At 38.6% G+C, this 20,199-nt stretch overlaps 1 protein-coding gene across 3 annotated transcripts in view; it reads left to right on the top strand.

Moving 5' to 3' along the window:
* Positions 1-1,161: 1,161 nt before the first annotated feature.
* Positions 1,162-20,199, top strand: part of PCNX1 (pecanex 1) — a 97,141-nt gene continuing 78,103 nt past the window's right edge. For 2 of the 3 annotated variants that reach the window (XR_005555605.1, XM_039334213.1), the window contains exons 1-3: positions 1,162-1,470; positions 14,137-14,345; positions 19,737-19,842. Coding sequence is in view for 2 of the 3 variants with exons in the window: in XM_039334213.1 (XP_039190147.1) it covers positions 1,318-1,470; positions 14,137-14,345; positions 19,737-19,842 (468 nt within the window). In the remaining variant the exon portion in view is untranslated. The remainder of the gene's footprint in view (positions 1,471-14,136; positions 14,346-19,736; positions 19,843-20,199) is intronic. The other variant, XM_039334222.1, reaches the window with a different exon arrangement.

Raw genomic sequence — 20,199 nt, 5'->3', positions numbered from 1 at the left:
GCAAATCAGAAAGCTGGCTTGAATAAATCATGGTTACAAACAAATCGATACAGATCTGCTCTGTGAATCTTAGTAATTCCAGACTATGCCCCACAGTAGATTTTACAGCAGTAATAAAAAAATAGAAAGGAGCACTAACATAAAATGGTTGTTTTTCTGAAGATCGAATAAAGTGTAGAGGAAGAGACTCTCGTTACTATGACACCAGGGACGCTTTCGGCTTTCCTGTTCTCGCAAGAATTGGCAATCCCGCGAGAAGAGACGAGGAGGAGTAAGCTCTCAATAGCTCCCGGTCCCATCCTATGCAATCAAACTCGCGCTTTCACTAAAAGTTCCTCCTTGCCGGGTTACTCTTCTCCGAAAGCCAATGAGAGTTTGGCACAGTATTGTATCGCAGTACTGGGATTAAATCAGTGACCCACATCGCCCAATTTCATATTCGCAGCGGGCTGCTAACTGCCTACCAACGCTATACATTGCCTTGCGCACAAGCATTTTCCTAAAAAAAGTGGTTTTTCGCAGTTTCCGACATCCCTTCGCATTCTAGCAATCCCCTAAATGCCTTGGCCTCCATTCCCATACTTCCAGCAATGCTAACGGCTGACGATCCTGGGTAGAGAAGCCGGCCGATGCAATCCAAAGCAACTGGAGTGTTGGAGACAGAGGCTGTCCTGGTAAATCGACAGCCTTGCCAAAGACTCGATTCTCTGCAACCTAGCTTGCCAGGTGGCTGGGCCACTCCAGCGACATAAGTAAGTATCTCGCAATTGTGGGGATATCAACGCAGGCTAAAAGACCAAACCAAAAAGAACAGCGTGTGTGGCTGGAAGGCAGCTCCAAGACTCTCCATCCCTGGTTCATTCTCCAAGGGTCGAGAATAAGCGTTTATTCTGCCCCCTCTCCCCTTGCGGCTCTGATTTCCCCGCTCGCCCTTTGCCTTCACTTGGGGGGGGGCGAGCTTGCGAAGCGATGAGGCGGCCGACCCGAAAACGCCACCTCCGCCACCGATGTATCTTCCGCTTGCGCGCAACGGGCGAAGAAACCAGCCCGGGCGCTGAGGTCGCGTCGGCTGCCGCAAGGGTTGCCGGTCCATAGGCTTGCGGGCGGGCGGTCCGGAGCCCGGACGTAAGATGGCGGCGGCGTTGACGGGGGTGTGGAGGAGGAGGAGGAGGGGAAGACGGAGGACGGGGGGGTGGCTCTTGTGGCTGTCGCGAGGCTCGGGCTGTGGAGACGGCGGGCAGTTGTGCCCGAGCTCGCAGGACGGGTAGAGGGAACAGGGCTCGGGGCTGGCAGGACCCGGGCTGGGGCCAGGCCGCCATGGGCTCCCAGTTGCTGCAGATCCTGCGCCAGGGCGTGTGGGCGGCTTTGAGCGGCGGCTGGTACCAAGACCCGCACCAGGGCGCCGGGGTCAACGCGTTGCACCTCTACCTGTGGCTCTTCCTGCTTGGCTTCCCTTTCACGTTATACATGGTGAGTGAGGGAGCCGGCCTGACACATTCCCCCCAGCCGGGAGAGAAGGAGGGGAAGGGGGCTTTTCGGGCTTCAGCCTCGCCTTCAGGTTGGGGGGGCTACTGCCTTTGCCACGCGCGGAGCGTTCCCAGTCAGGTTGGGCTGGAGAGCCGCCTGGAGACTACCGTCTCCGCTCTCCCGCTGCTGCTTTTTACTCTATTTTGGAGGCGGAGGGCGTCGGAATAAAGGGCCGTTGCCTGCTTGTTCAGGTTAAACGCTAAGCTATTAAACTTGGGAAGAAAAGGAGTCCAAAACCGACCTCGGCTACTTAAAAACACAAATACAAAAAGGTTCTAGTGGTGTGACCTCTCTCCTGTCGTTTAAAGCGGATCCGTGGCTTTTTTTGGCCTCCTCGTACGCTATGGATTCCCCCCCCCCCCACACACACAGGAAATGCTTTGTGTGGAAACCAATGTTCCTTTTTCATGTAAAGCTGAATGGGGGGCAATCTTACACGTGGGATGTTTTGATGAGAGTCCGTGTCCTCCAAATCCAGGATTGGCTGCAGCTTGTCAACATATACAGTTGTTGAGTGTGTAGTTGTGAAGGACCAATGATAAATAACTAAGGCTTAGGCGGGAGTAGGTCCCAAAGTACTGAAACAACAGCTGGGGAGGGAGGGAAGTGTTGGTGCTAATGTTTCCCAATTGGACATGCATCCCTGTCTGTAGTGAGATAAGTAATGCTCTCTCTTTTTTTTAGTAGAAATCCTATAGCTGGAGGTGCAATTAAATGATCGTCAGACACTTTCCCAGTGCTTATTTTATTTTTATTGATGCTGATGTATAATGTTAATTTAATATTGTCTTGATTGGAGGGATGACAGAAGGCCACGTATTTGAGGTTTGCTTGAATTATATATTTCCATAAAAACTTGAAGTCTTTGTGTGTACTGATTCAGAAAGCATACACCGTGGATGACAAACTGCACAACTTCGATAGACTACAGCATATATTTCTACTACAGTATGGTTTAAGCTACATTTGTGTTCCGTGGATTAATAAATGAGCTGATGAAGAGAGATAATGAGATTCTTTCTCTTGCTGTAAACAAATAAAATCACTGTAACTTAAGCCCAGCCAGGTCATGTTATGGGAAAGCTACGAAATATTTCTTAGAATCACTTTTTAAATATTTTTTCTATGCATTTATTGCAATATCACTGATATTGGCCTGCTGAAATCTAGATGTTGGTAGCCATAAACTGCTAATGGCATAAACAATTATACAAATACTTTTGATAATTTGATTTCAGAAATGAATAATGAGCTGAAGAATTAATAGAACAGAATTGGGAAATGAATACTATAAATACTATTCCTGTCTCATTCCCCTTACCAAATTCAGTTCTGTCTAATGTAGGGGAAACTTTTTTTGTGAGTATGGTGTTGCCATGACAACCAGACATTGCACTTTATTCCTTGGAAATTCTAGTAAACATTAAATATCAGGGAAAAGCTGACTTGTGAAATATTTATGTTGTTCATCAAATAAGACACTAGAGAGAATTGTGCATGAGGTTGCAACTAGAAGAATAAAATGAGGAGGGCACACTACACAAACATCTTACAGTACTTTCTTGAAATTTCTTCCTCTCCAGTCTGTGGGGAGAGGGAGGAAGCAAGTAATTTCTATAGACAATCTCATTTGCTGATTTTTTTTCCTGCACATTGCTTTCAGTATGTAAAAAAGCACTTCTGCACTTGTTCTCTTAAAATCTCACTCCAGTCTCCACTCTGCGATGGGAGGAGGGTGGCTTTGTCTGCTTGGGCCTTCCAGTGGATGAGGTTGCAATGCTCCTCACAGACCAGGTACACAGTCTGGGGGTCCTCTTAGACCTGTGGTTAAGAGGGCTTTTGCACCATTCCTGGACCAGGAAGCTCTGGTCACTATTGCTCGTTCCTTTGTGACTTCCAGTCATAATTTTTGCAATGTGCTGTACATTGGGCCGCCTTTGAAGAGCAGTAAGAAGCTTCAACTGGTACAGAATGCAGTTGCATGGGTAAAAATGGCGTCGGATACTTGGCATATGTAACACCCCTACTTCTTGAGCTGCATTGGTTGCCATTGTGTTTCTAGGTGCAATTTAAGATGTTGGTTGTCACCTTTAAAGTCCTTCATGGCTTGAGACCAGGCTATACAAGGGACCATCTTCTCCCAGTTGTTTTTACCTGTCCAATCTTGTCCAGCAGAATGGGCATGCTTTGAGTCTATTACCCAAGGAATATCTGCTGGCAGGGACTAGGAGAATGCTCTTTTTTCCTGTAGTGCCTATGCTCTGGAATATTGTCACTTAAGATATTTGGATGATCTTGTTGATTTTTCATAAGTGCTTGAAGATCTAGTTATGTGGCTGGGCTAGGGTCCTGAGTTTCTTAAGGTTCCCATTTCCTGGTTAAATTATCATTTTCAGTTTATAATTTTCATGGCTGCTGTATGTATTGTATTTATAATTTGGTTTTAATTGATTTTATGAGTGTTTGCTGTGCAGAATCAGTTGTTTGAGATGGGCAGCCGTATAAATTGAATAAATAAAGGAAAATGCATCTTTTCTTACAAACTTGCTATTTTTTTAATTTAGGCAAACTGTTCCTTCTATCAGCCAGGATAAATGAGGCATGAACTTTTTGACTCAGTACCTGAAGGTGATTGGCATCTGGATAGAGAGGTACACAGAATCTAGGAATGAGTGGCTGAGGGTATGAAGACCTTCAGAATCCAGAGATGGTTTATGTATAGGATGGGGTCATGACTCCCCATACTTAGCAGCTTTGTAATCTGATGGTTTTCTTGGATGTTGGGTTCAGCTTGAACAGCAACCATGGCTAGGAAACCTTTGTACATATATATTTTGTGTGTCTGTTGTGGTTTTCCCTGGATTAGAAGGCTTTATACATAAGCACCAGTGCCCCCAACTGGTTCGATATGCACTAATATGAATAGCAATGGATGCACCTACAGTTGCCCACATAACATCTCTATTCTAGGAACTGTACAGGTAGTCCTTGACTTACATCCCCAATTGAGCCTAAAGTTTATGTTGCTCAGTGAGACATCTGTTAAGGGAGTTTTGCCTCATTTTATGACCTTTCTTGTCATAGCTGTTAAGTGAATTACTGCAGTTGTTTGTAACACAGTTGTTACATGAATCTGGGTTCACCATTAACTTTGCTTGTCAGAAGATCACAAAAGGTGATTATATGACCGCAGGACACTGCAGCAATCACAAATATGAGTCAGTTGCCAGGTGTCTGAATGTTGATCCTGAGACATGAGGTGCTGCAATGGTCATGTGAAAATGATCATAACTCACTTTTTTCAGGGCCGTTGTAATTTTGAATGATCACTAAACAAACCGTTGTAAATTGAGGATTACCTGCATTGGTTGCTACTCAGTTTTAGGTGAAATTCAAGTTGCTAGTTATGAACTTTAAAGCTTTATATGGCTCAGAACGTGGTTATCTTCAAGATCATCTGCTTCATACTGAATTTAGCCATAAAATTAGGGAAGGAAATTCTGGTAAGGTCCTCTCCTCAAGGGAGTCCTGTTTGTAGTACACCATACTTAAGTCTTCCCAGTGTTGACTTCCCTCCCATGGGACAGCTTGCCTGATGAATTTTTGTAGGAATATGAAACCCCATTCTGAGATGTATTTGAGCTTTCATTATGCTAAGTTTCGGCTACCATTATGCTTGTTGTGATTTTGTTGTTTTTCATATATTTTTTTAACTTTGTATAAAGCTCAGAGCTGTACATGTGTACAGAAATATCAGTATCAAACTTGTAGGGAATTACATTATCTTTGCTTATCAAACTTGTACTTAAGACACAAGTCAAAGAATTATTTTACCACTGAGGCTTACAGGAAGGATATGGAATTATGAGCTCTGTTCTGTCAGGTGAAAAGCATAAAGGACAATAAAATTGAATAACTTTTCAGAACTATGACTTTTGTCTTAAGGTAGTCATACATATAATTCTTTGTAATATCTGCTTCTTAATACAAAAGCAAAAAGATGATAAATAGATCTTCAGGGAAGGAAATAATTCTTGGATAGGCTTGAATTAACTGGAAAGGCCAACAATCTTAATCCTGTAGTGAACATAGGTTGGATAGTCACACCTCAAATCACAATTGACTCTTTATGAATTGCACATTTTGCCATGGGTAAAAGGTTTATATACTAAATAGTATTGTGGTTATCCCATTCTTTGGTTTCAAAGTACTATTTATTCCAAGCTTTCTGACTTTGGACCAGTAGAACAATTACACATAATAACAATATTTATTTAGAGTTTGGGGAAAGAGACTATTTTAGGATGTGGCTTTTAACTATGCACAGGAGTAATTAACTTCAAAATTATGAATTAAATTTAATGCAGTGATACCTTGGTACTCATCATTAACTGGTTCCATGAGGTGTGCTGAGTACCAAAAATGATGAGTACCAAAAACTTTTTCCCATAAGAAATAATGTAATGGTTACAAGAAAACCAACATTGTAACAAAACAATGATGAGTATAGGAACAAAATTTTCCATGTGTTGAGTACCAAATTCAATGAGGTTCAAAGCAATTGAGTACCAAAATACCGCTGTACTTTGTTCAAATATTAGCCATCTATTATGGCATACATTTTGATTGATGAATGTATTGATGAATGTAGTTACCTATAACCTGGGGCCAAAGCTTGGTTATAAAACTTTTTCACTCTATCAAATAGTGCAGTGGTTCTCAACCTGTGGGTTGAGACCCCATTTGGGGTCGAACGACCATTTCACGGGGGTCACCAAACAACGCAGTCCGCCATTTTTTCCCCCTTTTCCTTAGCTGTGCTACTCCCTTTTATTCTATTGGCTTTTGAAAGCCAATAGAATAGACTCTCTTGAATAGAGTCTAATTCTATTGGCTTTCCAAAGCCAATAGGAATTGTCCAGGCTGTCTCTGCCCTGCTGAGCCCGCCAAAAGTCCCATTCTGCAAACGGTGCTGCACCAGTTGAGTAGTCCTGGACTTACGACCGGTTGAGTAGTCCTCGACTTACGACCGGTTTGGGGGGTCACGGCATTAAAAAGGTTGAGAACCACTGAAATAGTGCAAATTTTCTTTGCTTTTGTAAAGAAACCTTATAATTTTCTAATTAAATTACAAAATAGATAAGGCTACTTATTGAACATATAGTTTATTTATTTTGTCTGATACAGTTCTTTCCCCTTTTGAGAGGAATCTAATATGTATTCTAGGAATTGTTTCACCATTGCTTATATACTCACATCTAGCATTATAGATTTTGAATTAAGCAGGAGATTAAATTAGAGAAACAAAGTCCTTTTAAATGATGATCATGTATGACTTGATCTTTTCTGTGTCAAAATAGTTTCTATGTTGGAAATCTCTGAAATGATATTAGCACTGCCAACTGTTGTGTTATATACAACAAATGTTTGTTCCGAATCAAAAGGTCCTATATAAAGATGTATAGTAACAAAAATGTTAAATTAATTTCTGATTTGGCTGTCTTAGATAGATGCCAGGTGTAGGCTCAGACATTCTGTGCTCATTCCTCCCATTTTGCTATTTTTGGCTGTTCATGTAGCACAAAATAAGTGAGCATCAAAGGAGTTAATCACATTAGCAACCTGGAATATTTACAACAGAAATATCTAAACAAATATATTTAGGCTTTTTGGATGTGATTTTCTTTCACTACTGCATCAACAGTTTTGCTTGTCTGCACTTCCAAATATAGTTCATTGAAAACCTTTTTAGCCTTGAAAAGGAACAATTTTGCACATATATGTGAAGATATATTATAAACTCACAATAAAGAAGAAAATGGATTGCCCCATTAGAATTGTGTTTGGGTCTGGCTAAATTTTTCAGATACTCCTGTTATAATGATGGAAGCTTTGCTGTGAATTCTATGCATAAAATGGCAGCTTAGATCTTGCCTTTTTAGTCAATATGTTAATACTATCTTCAATTGCCTTTTGGGTGGAACATAAATTTTATTCAGAAATGGTAGCCCTTATTGTGCAATTAAGATTAAAATCTTGTCAGTTTCATGTAAGTTCTTAACTTGATATAACTGCACCACATAACATATGCATAGGGAAAATTGAATATGCTTTACATTCTGATGCAGACAGGAAGCGAGTTGGCAAAAAATAAGAGGAAATCATAGTCTAAATCTTGGAAAATATAAAATGCTAAGAAGTTTAACAAAGAGAAATATTTATCAATGTAGCTTGTTTTGTAGCTTGACATATAATGTAGGTTGACATGCAATGAAAAAATAAACATTGCTAGGTTAGGTGGAGGGTCAGTCTAAATATTTTGTTTGCAACAAGTGCCTTGTCAGCTGCTTCTGGGTACCTGTAGGCATAACACAATAGTAATGGTATAACTAATGTATGAGTCATCCAGTCAAGATAGGCGGATGTAGAAAATAAATATTCAGATGTGTAGTATTTAGGGAAATTTTGCTCAGGAGCAAAGAGCTTCTGTTGATAAAGAATGGTAAATGCAACTGTCAGTGGCTGACTGAAATTCTGTTATGATTATTGAAAATGATCGCCAATTACCTAGTGAATTTTCTCTTGACTTTTTTTGGAACAATTGCGCTTGGATAAAACTAGGGTCATTTTAGGTTGTACATTTTGGAATTGCTGTGATGGGCAGTCCTCACCTTAAAGTCCAAGTGGCTTGTTTGGCATGAATTGCTTTTTCACCAACTCTGGCTGTTACAGCATCTGCATCTTCTTTCTAGCTAGAGATAATCTTGCTGCAGATTGGTGCAGCACATTATTAAATGTGAGACTATATTTGAAGGCTCCTTGAAAACCTCTTTACGCAATAAGACATTTAGATTAATAACAGGAACTAATTTCTTTTTACGGATCTTAAAATGGCCATTTATTTTGGAGTGTAATTTAAAGTGCTGATCTTGACCTTTAAAACTTTATAGAGCACATAAGCCCATAAATCAACTTTTTTCTCTATATTAAGCTATCAGATCTGTGGACACTTGGAATGGTCCAGGCCAGAATGTTTTGCACAGTATTACTTTATTACTATTAAATGTTTTTCCTGTACTCATTGAACTTTTTAAATGTTGGTTTCGATTGGCTACTTTGGATTTTATTCTCCTAATTAATATATTCTTGTTTCTCAATTACAATTTCAAACCTCATTCATTCACAGAATATTGTATATCATTTCTCTCTTTCAGGAATTATACATTTTTTTCTACTTAGCAATCTGTAACATTTTTTTTCTTGATGAAGGAACTGGTCTACTTAAATTTAGGAAAGTTTTGACAATTTAGACATTTAAGTTGAGGTATTCTCTTGAGGATTAATTGACATTAGTAAATTAGAATATCATCTGCTGTTTTCATATAATTCATCAGCTATTTTCCTGGCTAGAGGTAGTCTGATTAGTCCTCCATGTTCTGTTTGGCTTGGATATGCCTGTGAAAATAGTTCTGAAGCTGCAAATTCTGTGGCTGCAAGTGTTGTGATTACCGTACTTGTTTCAGTTTTGAAGGAACTTGCTTTGAAATTATTGCACTTCACATTTTTAGTCCTTTCATTTAAAACTTAACTGATTTGCAGTGTAAATATCTGAAGGACTCTATCCTTCTAAATTCATTTGTCCATAACTTGAGAATGGAAAAAGTCTCTGTTCATTATGTGGAAAAAAAATAATTTAACATGTGGAAACAGCTAGTCAATGCCAGTGTCTTAAGCTTGTTTTGCTGTACACCTACAGCATTAGTACAAACTTTGGCTTCTTTTCAATAACTAGTTAAAGTACTTATTGCATGAGCATTAAAAAAGGATTTTAGAGATTTAAAATTAAATCTGGTTGATGTAGTTTTATATTTTGATTTTGGGTAGCTTAATTGGGTTAAATTTTGAATTTTGGTGGCTTCCTGCATTGTCCAGAAATTCCACTGAGATAAAATATATTTATTTCTAAACCAAATTGTGATGATTTTGGATTAGCCTTATCTTCCTAATATTTTATATTCTTAGTTGGATGAGGCAAAACATCCCTCTTTAGAGTTAATGCTGGTTCATTCTCCATAAAATTATTTTACATGTGTTAATAATTCAAACTGTGATGACATTGCACCTGGTTTCTTGGAACAGAATTATTCTCAAAGTGTACACGTTCCTATTAGTTTCTTGGAGTACTACTTTAAAAAGGCTTTTAGTATTATTGAAGATAGGATATTTTAAGTTATTCTTGTCAAAATATAAGCTCAGTGTTACTTTTGATATGGAATATACCATCTGACTATTGATTAATGAACTTGTAATTAGTCAACTACATCACACAATTTTCTTTTGGCATTACTGTTTGATATAGATGGAACTGTGCCTCATTCACAAATATTGGGTTATGGTCTGTATTTTTATCTAATTTTCTCTTCCTGTCATTTTGAAACTGCAGTCTTAAGTTTTCTTTGTGTAAGAATTCAATAAATCTAATAATAATCTTACTCAAGCCCTGATTACGTGCTTGGACAATTTCATATTATTTGCCCCTCAATTTTTTTCTTCTGCCTTATCAGTCTTTTACACTTGTTCTTCTGTGTTTTTCCTTATTTTAGAGTGGCTTCTACTTAAAGACTTCTTGATGTTTATCAAGAAGGGGTATTTATTGTAAATGGGCTTCATTTTTCCAAAGACCATTCCATCCAAAAATATCAACAGTTGGCCTCCATTACTTCGTTTGAATATTTTGTTGCCTCTCTTTCCTATTGTAAAGTTTGTCAAAAATCTCTCTCTTTAACCTCTCTCTATCAATTTTTTCTTGTATATATATATATATTGAATTTCATAGTATTCTTAATCACTGCTTGCTAATAATTCATAACAATTTCTCACTAGAGGATACATAAAGATTTACCTTTCCTTTTTCAAGTTAATGGCTCTTCTACTCCTGTGCATAGTCCAGAAGCATTCTTTAAGGACTTGTCATCTGAAGTGGCTTAAATAATTTTTTCTGATTTTAGGGTATCGTACTTGTATTATTGCTGCTATTATTTAAAAAAAAATTCTACTGAAAGAATATTCATTATTGTTTCTGCACCATCAGTTACGTTTATGAGCATTCTAAGATGTGTTCATTAATATAACTGAAGGAGTTGCAGCATTAAGTAAGTAGACCTCTGTGGAATTGAGGCAATTGGGTACTGTAGTGTTTTTTCATTACCATGGTGCTTCATGTTGAGCAAGTAAGCTTGAGCCAGTTTGACAAGGCACAATTTCTTCAAAAAGAAATTATAAGGTGTCACTTTTCCCAAAAAAGTGTTATGATACCATGAATTCTAGAATACATTGAATTAATAATGTGACAAATGGGTTACATGATTAATTGCAAATATTAAAATACTAATTTTTACTCCAAACTATCCTTTGTGAAATAAAAAGATGGCCCTCATTGTAAATCTTAATAAAAAGTGTGCTTTCTTAAATTCTAGAAACAACTCAAACAATAAGAAGTACTTAATAGAATTGTCAGAATTACGCTTGTTTTTTCAGAGTTCTGATTCCCACAACATGCAGAAGAAATATAAATAGAAGCATCAATAAGGGGTTTTTACTAATTTTTAAAGCAAAGATAGTGATATTCCTTTTTTTTACTTGCCCATTTACTTACCCATGCAGATAATTAAGTTTGCAACAGAAGACATTTTATCTAAATTGATATATAATTCTGACATGTAAAAAATAAAAAACCCATCGATTTATATATTAGAGGTCAAGAATGGTGAGGAAAAGGCTAACAAATTCAGAACAGTAATTGATGTTTGAGTAGAATAGTGATGGAGATGATATATAATATAAAACATATACCTATAAAATAGAATCATTTTTCAAAATACTTTTAAATAACCTTTTCATATTTAATTGATACTAGATGAAGAGTGCAAATATAGATAATTCAGCATTTCACTAATATCTAATACCCAATGCCCATATCTAATCTAACTTCTTTGCCAAATAGGTACTATTTTTAAGTTAGAGCTTAAAGTACTCAGTGATTTAATTTACCACAATTTCTACTCTTCAAAGCTAATACACATTGGAACCAGTCAGGGCTCTTAACAGCCATTATTAAAACAAGCTTGTCTGGATCCTGTAATTGGCTGATAAGACAAAAATTAAATACTGTACCATTCTGTTGGTCAAAGTAATGTAGAAGGCCAAAATTGTGCTCAAGATTTTTCCAGCTGGAGAGTTCATTAGAATTTCATAACCTGTGCTTTTATTTGTACATAAAGCTCTCTACCCTCTATTTGCCTTTAAGTCAGGTAGATTATTCTGATTGACCACATGAACCTGTCTCTCAGGTAGTAAACTCATGCATGACATTTGATTATTCACATATATAACATATTCATTCACGTGCTAATAATTGAAGGTAAAACGTCCTGTTTTCACTCAGGAATGGGTGAGAGTCCAGAGAGTAAAGATACCGTCTTTTGGGCAGGACAGTTGGCACATACTCAGCTGTAGCAATTGTTATTTTATTAAATTTATTTGCCGCCCATCTCATAGTTTCAGGCGACTCTTATTTTATAACTATAAAAACAGATTAATATAAATGTAATATAATATAAAGTAAAAAAAAAAAACACCTGAGTTTGGAGTGGAGAGGTGGTGATGCCTTCTCTATTATTGTACCAACCACCTCCAGCCAGCAGCTTCTACTTCAGGACTCCAAGCCAACTGGCATAGCCACGTTTTGAGGCTTTTCCTAGTTTGAGACTAAAAGAGAGGGGACAGATCTTACCTCCTTTAAAAAGGTGGGGGCTGTGCAAGAAAAGGCTCTTCTCCTGGATCCCGCCAGCCAAAATTGGTGCAGACTGGATAGAAGCATGTATATGAGTATGGTGGATGTTATGCCCTGCAGGTGTGTTGAACATTAGTTTGGGAGATATCTACCATAAAAATGGCTTTGTTATTTCTTAATAGCTAACTGGTGATTTGGACTTTACGCTCCTTCTACTTCCTTGCTGCATATGCTGTAGCTGAATTGTGGTTTTCAGCATCTTAAAGCATATTGAAAAGCTTTTACTTTCTCAAATTTCTCTTTCAATTACATTAAATCAGTCTTCCGCTTTTGAGAATGTCCTGTTTGAGGTTAGTCATGAATATGTTGGCCTTTCTTAATAGTTCTCTATTTACCGTAAATAAAATTTGATGGCATTGTGCTCTGTTTTTATTCAGTAATAACAAATATGTTGACTTAGGATTAGGACATAGGGTCACCTCATTTATGATCCGTTCCATAACCAGCATGGTACAGACTCTTAGATGATCATTACATTTCATCTGTTTGGTTATCATTACATTTTTGGATGATTGGATGGCTGCATTTGTCCAGCCTGCATAAGAGTAACTGAATATTAGTATAATCCTTTTTCCTTTCATTTTCCATTTCGGTATCATTTTTAAAAAGAGTCCTTAACAATTAATGCTTTTTTCCAGAGAAAACATAAACTCAAAATTTAGACATAGGTCTAGACCAGGGGTAGGCAACCCAAAACACTCAAAGAGCCACTTGGACCCGTTTCCCACCAAAAACAAAACACCGGGAGCCGCAAAATCCTTTTGATATCTAAAATGAAGATAACACTGCATATATCCTTTTTTACCTTTATTATAGGTGTGTGTGTGTTTGTGTGTGTGTGTTTGTGTGTGTATATATTTATGTATACACACACACACACATATATATACATATACATACACATACACATACAGGTAAAAAAAGGATATATGCAGTGTTATCTTCATTTTAGATGTCAAAAGGGTCTCTCTCTCTCTCTCTCTCTCTGTCTCTCTCCCTCCCTCCCTCTCTATCTGCCCTTGGTCTGCCTGCCACTCCTCTTCCCCCGCTCTCTTTCTTTCTCTCTCTCTCTTTCCTCTCTCTCTCTCTCTCTTTCTCTCTCTCTCTCTTTCTTCCCCCCCTCTCCTATCTGCTGCTCACCTGGCAAGCTTCAAGCTGTTGTCCAACAAGCTCAGGGGTAAGCAACCTGGTCTCTTTTATGACTCATGGACTTCAACTCCCAGAATTCCTGAGTCAGCCTAGCTGGGCTAGCTAGCTCTCTCCTGCCCTTCCTGCTTCCTGCAGAGACGCAGCAAAGGGAGGAGCTCCGTCCAGAAAGCTTTTCAGCTCCTCGGAGAACACTGTGAGTGCAATCTTTTACACACACACACACACAGAGAGAGAGAGAGAGAGAGAGAGAGAGAGAGAGAGAGAGAGAGAGAGAGAGAGAGAGAGAAGGAAGCAGGGAAGCGCAATTGCCTCTCTCTGTCTCTCTCTGCAAAGGCAGAGGAGGCTGGGAGCCACCGGGGAAAGCTCAAAGAGCCACATGCGGCTCCGGAGCCGCAGGTTGCCGACCTGTGGTCTAGATGTAACTTATGCTTCTTTTCATGTATAATGTATATTTATATTATTAACTATATTTTAATTACTGCCTGAATATATTGTACTTGACAAGTTGTGAGTACTCTTAACCAGATTCAAAGTGTATGTAACTAAATGTTTGAAAATAATTTCCCTAGTTTCCTCCTTGTAGCCAATTCTTTTTTCTTTTTCAAAAGGCTCTTCCTTCTTCCATGTTGATAGTAGCAATTTACTGCCCAGTGATAGCAGCTCTCTTCATTGTTCTGAAGATGATAAACTACCGTCTTCACAGAGCACTTGATGAAGGTGAGATTGTGGAGAGAAATGCCAGTGAGCATATGGACAGGAGTGCAAAAGCAGAGCAGAATAACTCTTCTACCAAGAGAAGGGACAGTAACGGACCCAGGTAAGATATCTTCAGTGTGACCGGTTTTGGTCACTATTTATATTCTGGTAACTATTTATATTCTGAGATGACTTTTTAAAAGTTTTTATTTTTTTATCCTGCCTTTATTATTTTTATAAATAACTCAAGACGGATAACATAACTAATGTTCCTTCCTCCTCCTGTTTTCCTCACAACAGTCCAGTGAGGGAGTTGGGTTAAGAAAGAGTGAGTGGCCCAAAGTTACCTAGCTGGCTTTCATGCCTAAAGTGGGACTAGAATTCACAATCTCCTGGTTTCTAGTTGATGCCTTAACTATTGGAGCTAATTAATGATTCATTCCTTCTTGTAGGCAACAAGACTTGTTTTGTCATGTTATGACCTACCTGCCATTGTGTACTCATAGCTGCAGATTATCTATCTGCTGTCTTTATTTCGAAGTCATTCTGTACAAAAGATAAGCAGATTGATCCAGGTTCAGCCTAAACAGAGATTCAGACTTTCCCTTGGAACAAATTTGTATTAAAAGTTTCATCCTCATTTTAATTTCCTGCTGTAGGACATTGTGGCCCCCATAATAACTTTTCTTATTTCCATGATTCAATTTGGGAAAGGGAGAAACTGACATCTTTATTTCTCTTTTCATTATTCAGTGCTCATAGCAGTTGTTCCTTGCTTTTAGTAAGCCTCCAGAACAAACAGCATGATCACTTGTGCTTGGTCAGCTCACATAAGGACTTATGCAATATATTCTATATAGGGCTGCACCTGAACAGCATCAATAAACTCCAATTGTTGAAGAATGTGGTGACACAGGCAAATATGAGCATTCCTCATTTTGCACATGTTACATCTTTGTTCTATAGCCTGTATTAGCTTTTGGTTAAAAAAAAATGCTGGTTGTTATCTAAAAACTCTTTATGGCATGAGACCAAGCTATTTGAAGGACCACTTCTCAGTGATTGTTTCTACCTGCTCTATTAATCTGCTTGCAGGGAAATGCTTTGGGTCCAGTCAATTTAAAAATGTCATTGGGGAGGGGAGGAGCAGGGGTATAAGTTTACAGTTGTAGTGCCTTTGGAACACCTTACCACCTGAAATTAGCATGATCCCTTATCCTGCTGGCATTCTAGAAAGCATTTAAGATTTGTTGGTTTATGTGTGAGGATTGGTAGTTAGTGAGACTTGGTTCATTATTTTTATTTCAGTGTTTTATTCTTGGCTGCTGTTTCTTATTTATGTGTTTAGTTGGTTATTTATATTGATGAATTTTATATTTTGTTTGCTACCTAGAATTACTTTGGCAACAGTGTGGTTATAAATTAAAATGAATAAATGAATTCCAATTTGTACAAGCTGAAAATAGAACAGAACAAAAGAATTATAAAATAATTCTTGCTCTCCTTGCATTTCAATAAGCTCTTAAAAAGTGTCTCTGTCCTCAGGTCCTGGTTTAAAGTTGGTGATAGGTCCTGTGTGGGTTCCCCCCCCCCAATAATCACTGATTTTTCCTGGACCTTTAATGAAGTTTGTGTTTTTATTGTGCATCTTATAAACTACTGAGTTATAGAAGATTGGATTAGCCTTTACACTTATTATTCTGGCTTGTGTTCTTCAAAGTTCTTGTTCAGTATCTATTCAATTATAAATGTCCTATTCCAACTGTTGAAAGTAGTAGAAAATGATACGCAGAATTGTCCTTGCTTATTGAGCTAAAATCATTATGTGTTATTGTGGGTTGCATTATGCTTACATTTGCGGTCTTCATAAGGATATATTCACCCTGGATCTATTATATACAGAGTTTAAAGAGTAACACTTGAAAACCCAAGATTTTCAAACAGGTCCCTTCATTTTTCAGCATGAATGACTTTTGCCACAAAAAGTGCCTGTAGTGAGTGTGTGGGAAACTTTTTACTTTTTTATTCCTCTCAGTCCGAGCAACTGATTTCTTGCTGAGGATACAGAGGATGTTAGTAGCCCAAGGAACATTAATGCCTACTCAGCGGCTGCTTAAAAGTACACATGAGATTTTGATTGGTGGATTCTAAAGCATGACAGTTAAGTGGGTACATAGCTGGCTCAAAAAGATCATATGAAGGATTCATCATCAACAGGAGAAGAATATCAAACAGAGAGCCATATGGTTCAGTCCTCTGTTCTTATATATTCATTAGTGCAGATTATAACAAATGTGTGGGATAGCTAATAACCAACAACAATCTTGATAAGTTAGAGAAACGAACTGAAAGTAATGGAAGGAAATTGAATATAGAAAACAGCAAAGTTATACATCTGAAAAGCAAAAATCAAATGCAGCAATATAGCACTGAGGTTGTTTGGCGTGGCAATAGTGCAGTACAGTACTTGAGAAAAAGACTTTGGAGTAGTAGTTGAATGCTACTGATAATGAGTCAGCAGGATGATGCGATTGCAAAAATAAAGGCAAAATTTTAAGGGCTTTAAAGGTCATAACCAATATCTTAAAGCCGCTGGGTGAGATCATCCGTCACCGTGGAGTGAGATATCATCAATATGCTGATGATACTCGCTGTGCTTAGAGGCTCTTAGGGGCTGGATGAGAAGCAGTGGGCTGAAACTGAACCCTGGCAAGATTGAGTGGCTCTGGGTTTGGGGTTCTTTGGTCCATAGAAAATTGCTACCTTTGGTCTTGGATGGGATGGCACTGTCCCAATGTGTAATCTAGGGATTCTCCTGGATTCACAGTCCTGCTCGAGGAGGATATGGCAGTTATGGCCAGGAGAGCCTTCGTCCACCTGCAAGTTGTGCACCTTTCTTGGACCAACAATCCCTACCCACAGTCACTTATGCCCTAGTTACCTCCCATCTTGACTATTGCAATGCACTCTATATGGATTGTAGGGCTGCTCTTGAAAAGCATCTGGAAGCTGCAGTTGGTTGAATATGCAGCAACCTGCATGGTTTTTGCATGTGTGCACATGTGTTACCTCTCCTGCAGGAGCTTCATTGGTTGCCAATTTGCTTCCGGCTACAATTTAGGGTGCTGTTTGTCACCTTTAAAGCCCTTCATGGCTTGGGACCGGGTTATCTGAAGGACCATCTCTTGCCTGTTACATCTAGTAGAGTGGGGAGGCAAGGAATGTTGCGGGTCCCCTCCTCTAAGGAGATACATCTGGCGGGACCCAGAAGAAGTGCCTTCTCTGTGATGGCTTCCTCTCTTTGGAATAAGGAGGCCTACAGAAATTAAACTTGCCCCCACTCTGACATTCTTTCTTAAGGCCCTGAAGATCTGGGGAACCCAGAGTGGGATAGAGCCCATCAAATGGCTCAATCAACTGTGTGTTGTCCCCAGGGATAGGGTGGGAGGGTTATTATTTTTTGTTTTTTATTTTCTATACTGTGTTCTTACTGCTTGTAAGCCACCCAGAGTCACTATGAATGAGTAGGTGGCCATAAACCAGGGGTCTTCAAACATGGCCCCTTTATGACTTGTGGACTTCAACTCCCAGAATTCCTCAGCCAGGCACGCTGGCTGAGGAATTCTGGAAGTTGAAGTCCACATGTCATAAAAGGGCCAAGTTTGAAGATCCCTGCCATAAACAAACAAACAAACAAAATTGCGCTCAGCAGACTAGTCGCCAGTGAAGTTTGTGGGAAAAAGTGTAATATGGGCCATTCTGGGGGCCCCAAAGACTACTCTCACTGCCACACTTTGCATCAGCTGAAGCTCCCAAATGGATTTCAAGGGTAAGCCCCATGTAGAGTGCATCGCAGTTGTCCAGACAAGAGATGACCAGAGCTTGAATAACCAAGTGCAGGGAGTCATGATTTAGGAAAAGTTGCAGCTGGTGGATAAATTGGAGTTGTGCAAAAGATGTCCTAGTCATGCCTGTCATCTGCTCTTTGAGCAGGAGATGTGAGTCCAGAAGATTGTTAACTTGTGGTCTCCTCTTCTGGAGCAACTGCCTGGAATATTGTGAGTGATCTCAAGTCCTCTCCTTGTCCCAAGAGGAATTAGGAAGAGCCTGTCTGTTTCCTCGGTCTTCATTCTGCCACATTTGTTTGCTCTGTTTTTAGCACAGACATCTTCAGTTTGCCATTTCTTCCCCAGAAGTGCCTATCCTCATCTTCCAATCCATCTTTTGTGAAGATTCACCATATAGGTTGTACTATGGCTTCTTGACTTGTATATACGGTTTTGACGAGGACAATTAGATGTTCTGGGAGTCCCATTTTTTTAAGCATGATCAACACAATCAGAGGCTTTTTTATATAATCAATGAAGCAAGTATCTTCTTTTTAGTGTTCTTTGGCTTTCTCAGTTATCCAGTCTGCATTAGCAAATAATATCTCAGGTTTCTTGACCTTTTCTAAAGCCAGTTTGAACATCTGGCATCTCTTTTTCCAGGTAGGGCTCTGCATTGGATGCTCCTAAGCATTATTTTGCTAGCAATTAAGGATATAGTATGATAGTTTACATACTCTGTTAACACTCTACTTTGGTATTTTTAATTTTTAATTTATTAAATTTATATGCTGCCCATTTCATTGATGAGCAACTTTGTGTGGCTTACAACATCATAAATACAAAATTAAAACACCAAACACTAAAAGTTAACAACAACAACAACAACAACAGAAGATGGGAACCAAATAGGGTGGAGCTGGGATCTTCTTCTTAGTCTATTAACCATCTCCAGAGTAGGACCCTCCTATTGGAGCCCCAAGCCAATAGGCAGAGACAGATTTCCAGGCCTTTTCAGAAAGCCAAGAGTATAATGGTGGATCTTAAACAGCACAATGTTCCAGAATGAGGGAGCCACAGCAGAAAAGGCTCTTCTCCTGTCTATTGGCCACTGTATCATTCTCCAGTCTGGTTAGAACCTTTACTGATTCTTCTTTTACTGTCGCTATCCATATTGCTGTGGCTTATTTCACCAGTTCCTGTAGCCTTCCAACTTGGTAATGACTGAAGTGCTGATCTTACTTCATCTTCTAAAACTAGAGGTTCTTGTATGTAGGGAATATCTTCTAAGGTATCTTGGATGTTTATATCTCTACTATACAGTGTTTTAGTGTACACCTTTTCTTTAGCATATCTATTTAGAATCTTATAAATTCACAGATCCTTTGCACTCTTTTTAGACTCTGTCATCTTGTGGGCATTTTTATGAAAAGCTTGGGTACAAAATAGTATAACAGTATAAAAAAGTTTATTCTTATTTGGCCATAGAGGAGGTTGAACAACTCTTTTGATATTTTGCTAATTGAAGATTTTGGATTGCAACATTGCATTTTGTGCATTTTCAGTATATGAACTGAGTATTAATAATACTGGCAATTGTAGAAGCTTCAAATGTATCCTTTGGTGTAATTTGACATAGATAACTAAAACAATACTTTAAACATTAAAAATTCTTTATCTTTTAGTGATCCAGGGGGAGGGATTGAGATGTCAGAGTTTATTCGAGAAGCCACACCTCCAGTAGGATGCAGTTCTCGAAATTCTTTTGCTGGCCTAGATCTAAATAACCAGGTAAGAACTGTTTGGGGACACATTTTTTTAGTTAAGTTCAGCCGAAATATGAGCCAAATAATAGTACCCTTTAAAGTTCATGGTTATTTTTATTTTATCCTCATTTGTTTTAGTTTATTGAGAATCTGTTGCTTTGTTTGCTTTTTGTCAACTTCCAGGATTTTAAAACTATTGTCTACTGCAAGATCATATGTTGGTTAAATTCTTCCAAAATGTTTTTTTTTTTATTTACATAATTTGTTGAAGTTATTCTGATAATGAAATAGTTATTGTTGTTGCTATTCTTTGTAGTTGTTTAACACTGGACTGATTGGATTCTTTGAATCATTTTATATTCACGTATTTGGATGTTTGTAG

The sequence above is a fragment of the Crotalus tigris genome, unplaced genomic scaffold (genome assembly GCF_016545835.1).
Source record: "Crotalus tigris isolate CLP2741 ecotype Arizona unplaced genomic scaffold, ASM1654583v1 scf7180000017545.3456711, whole genome shotgun sequence".
Lineage (NCBI taxonomy): Eukaryota > Metazoa > Chordata > Lepidosauria > Squamata > Viperidae > Crotalus > Crotalus tigris.
The sequence above is the reverse complement of the archived record's forward strand: the minus strand, read 5'-3'. Positions and strand labels throughout refer to the sequence as shown.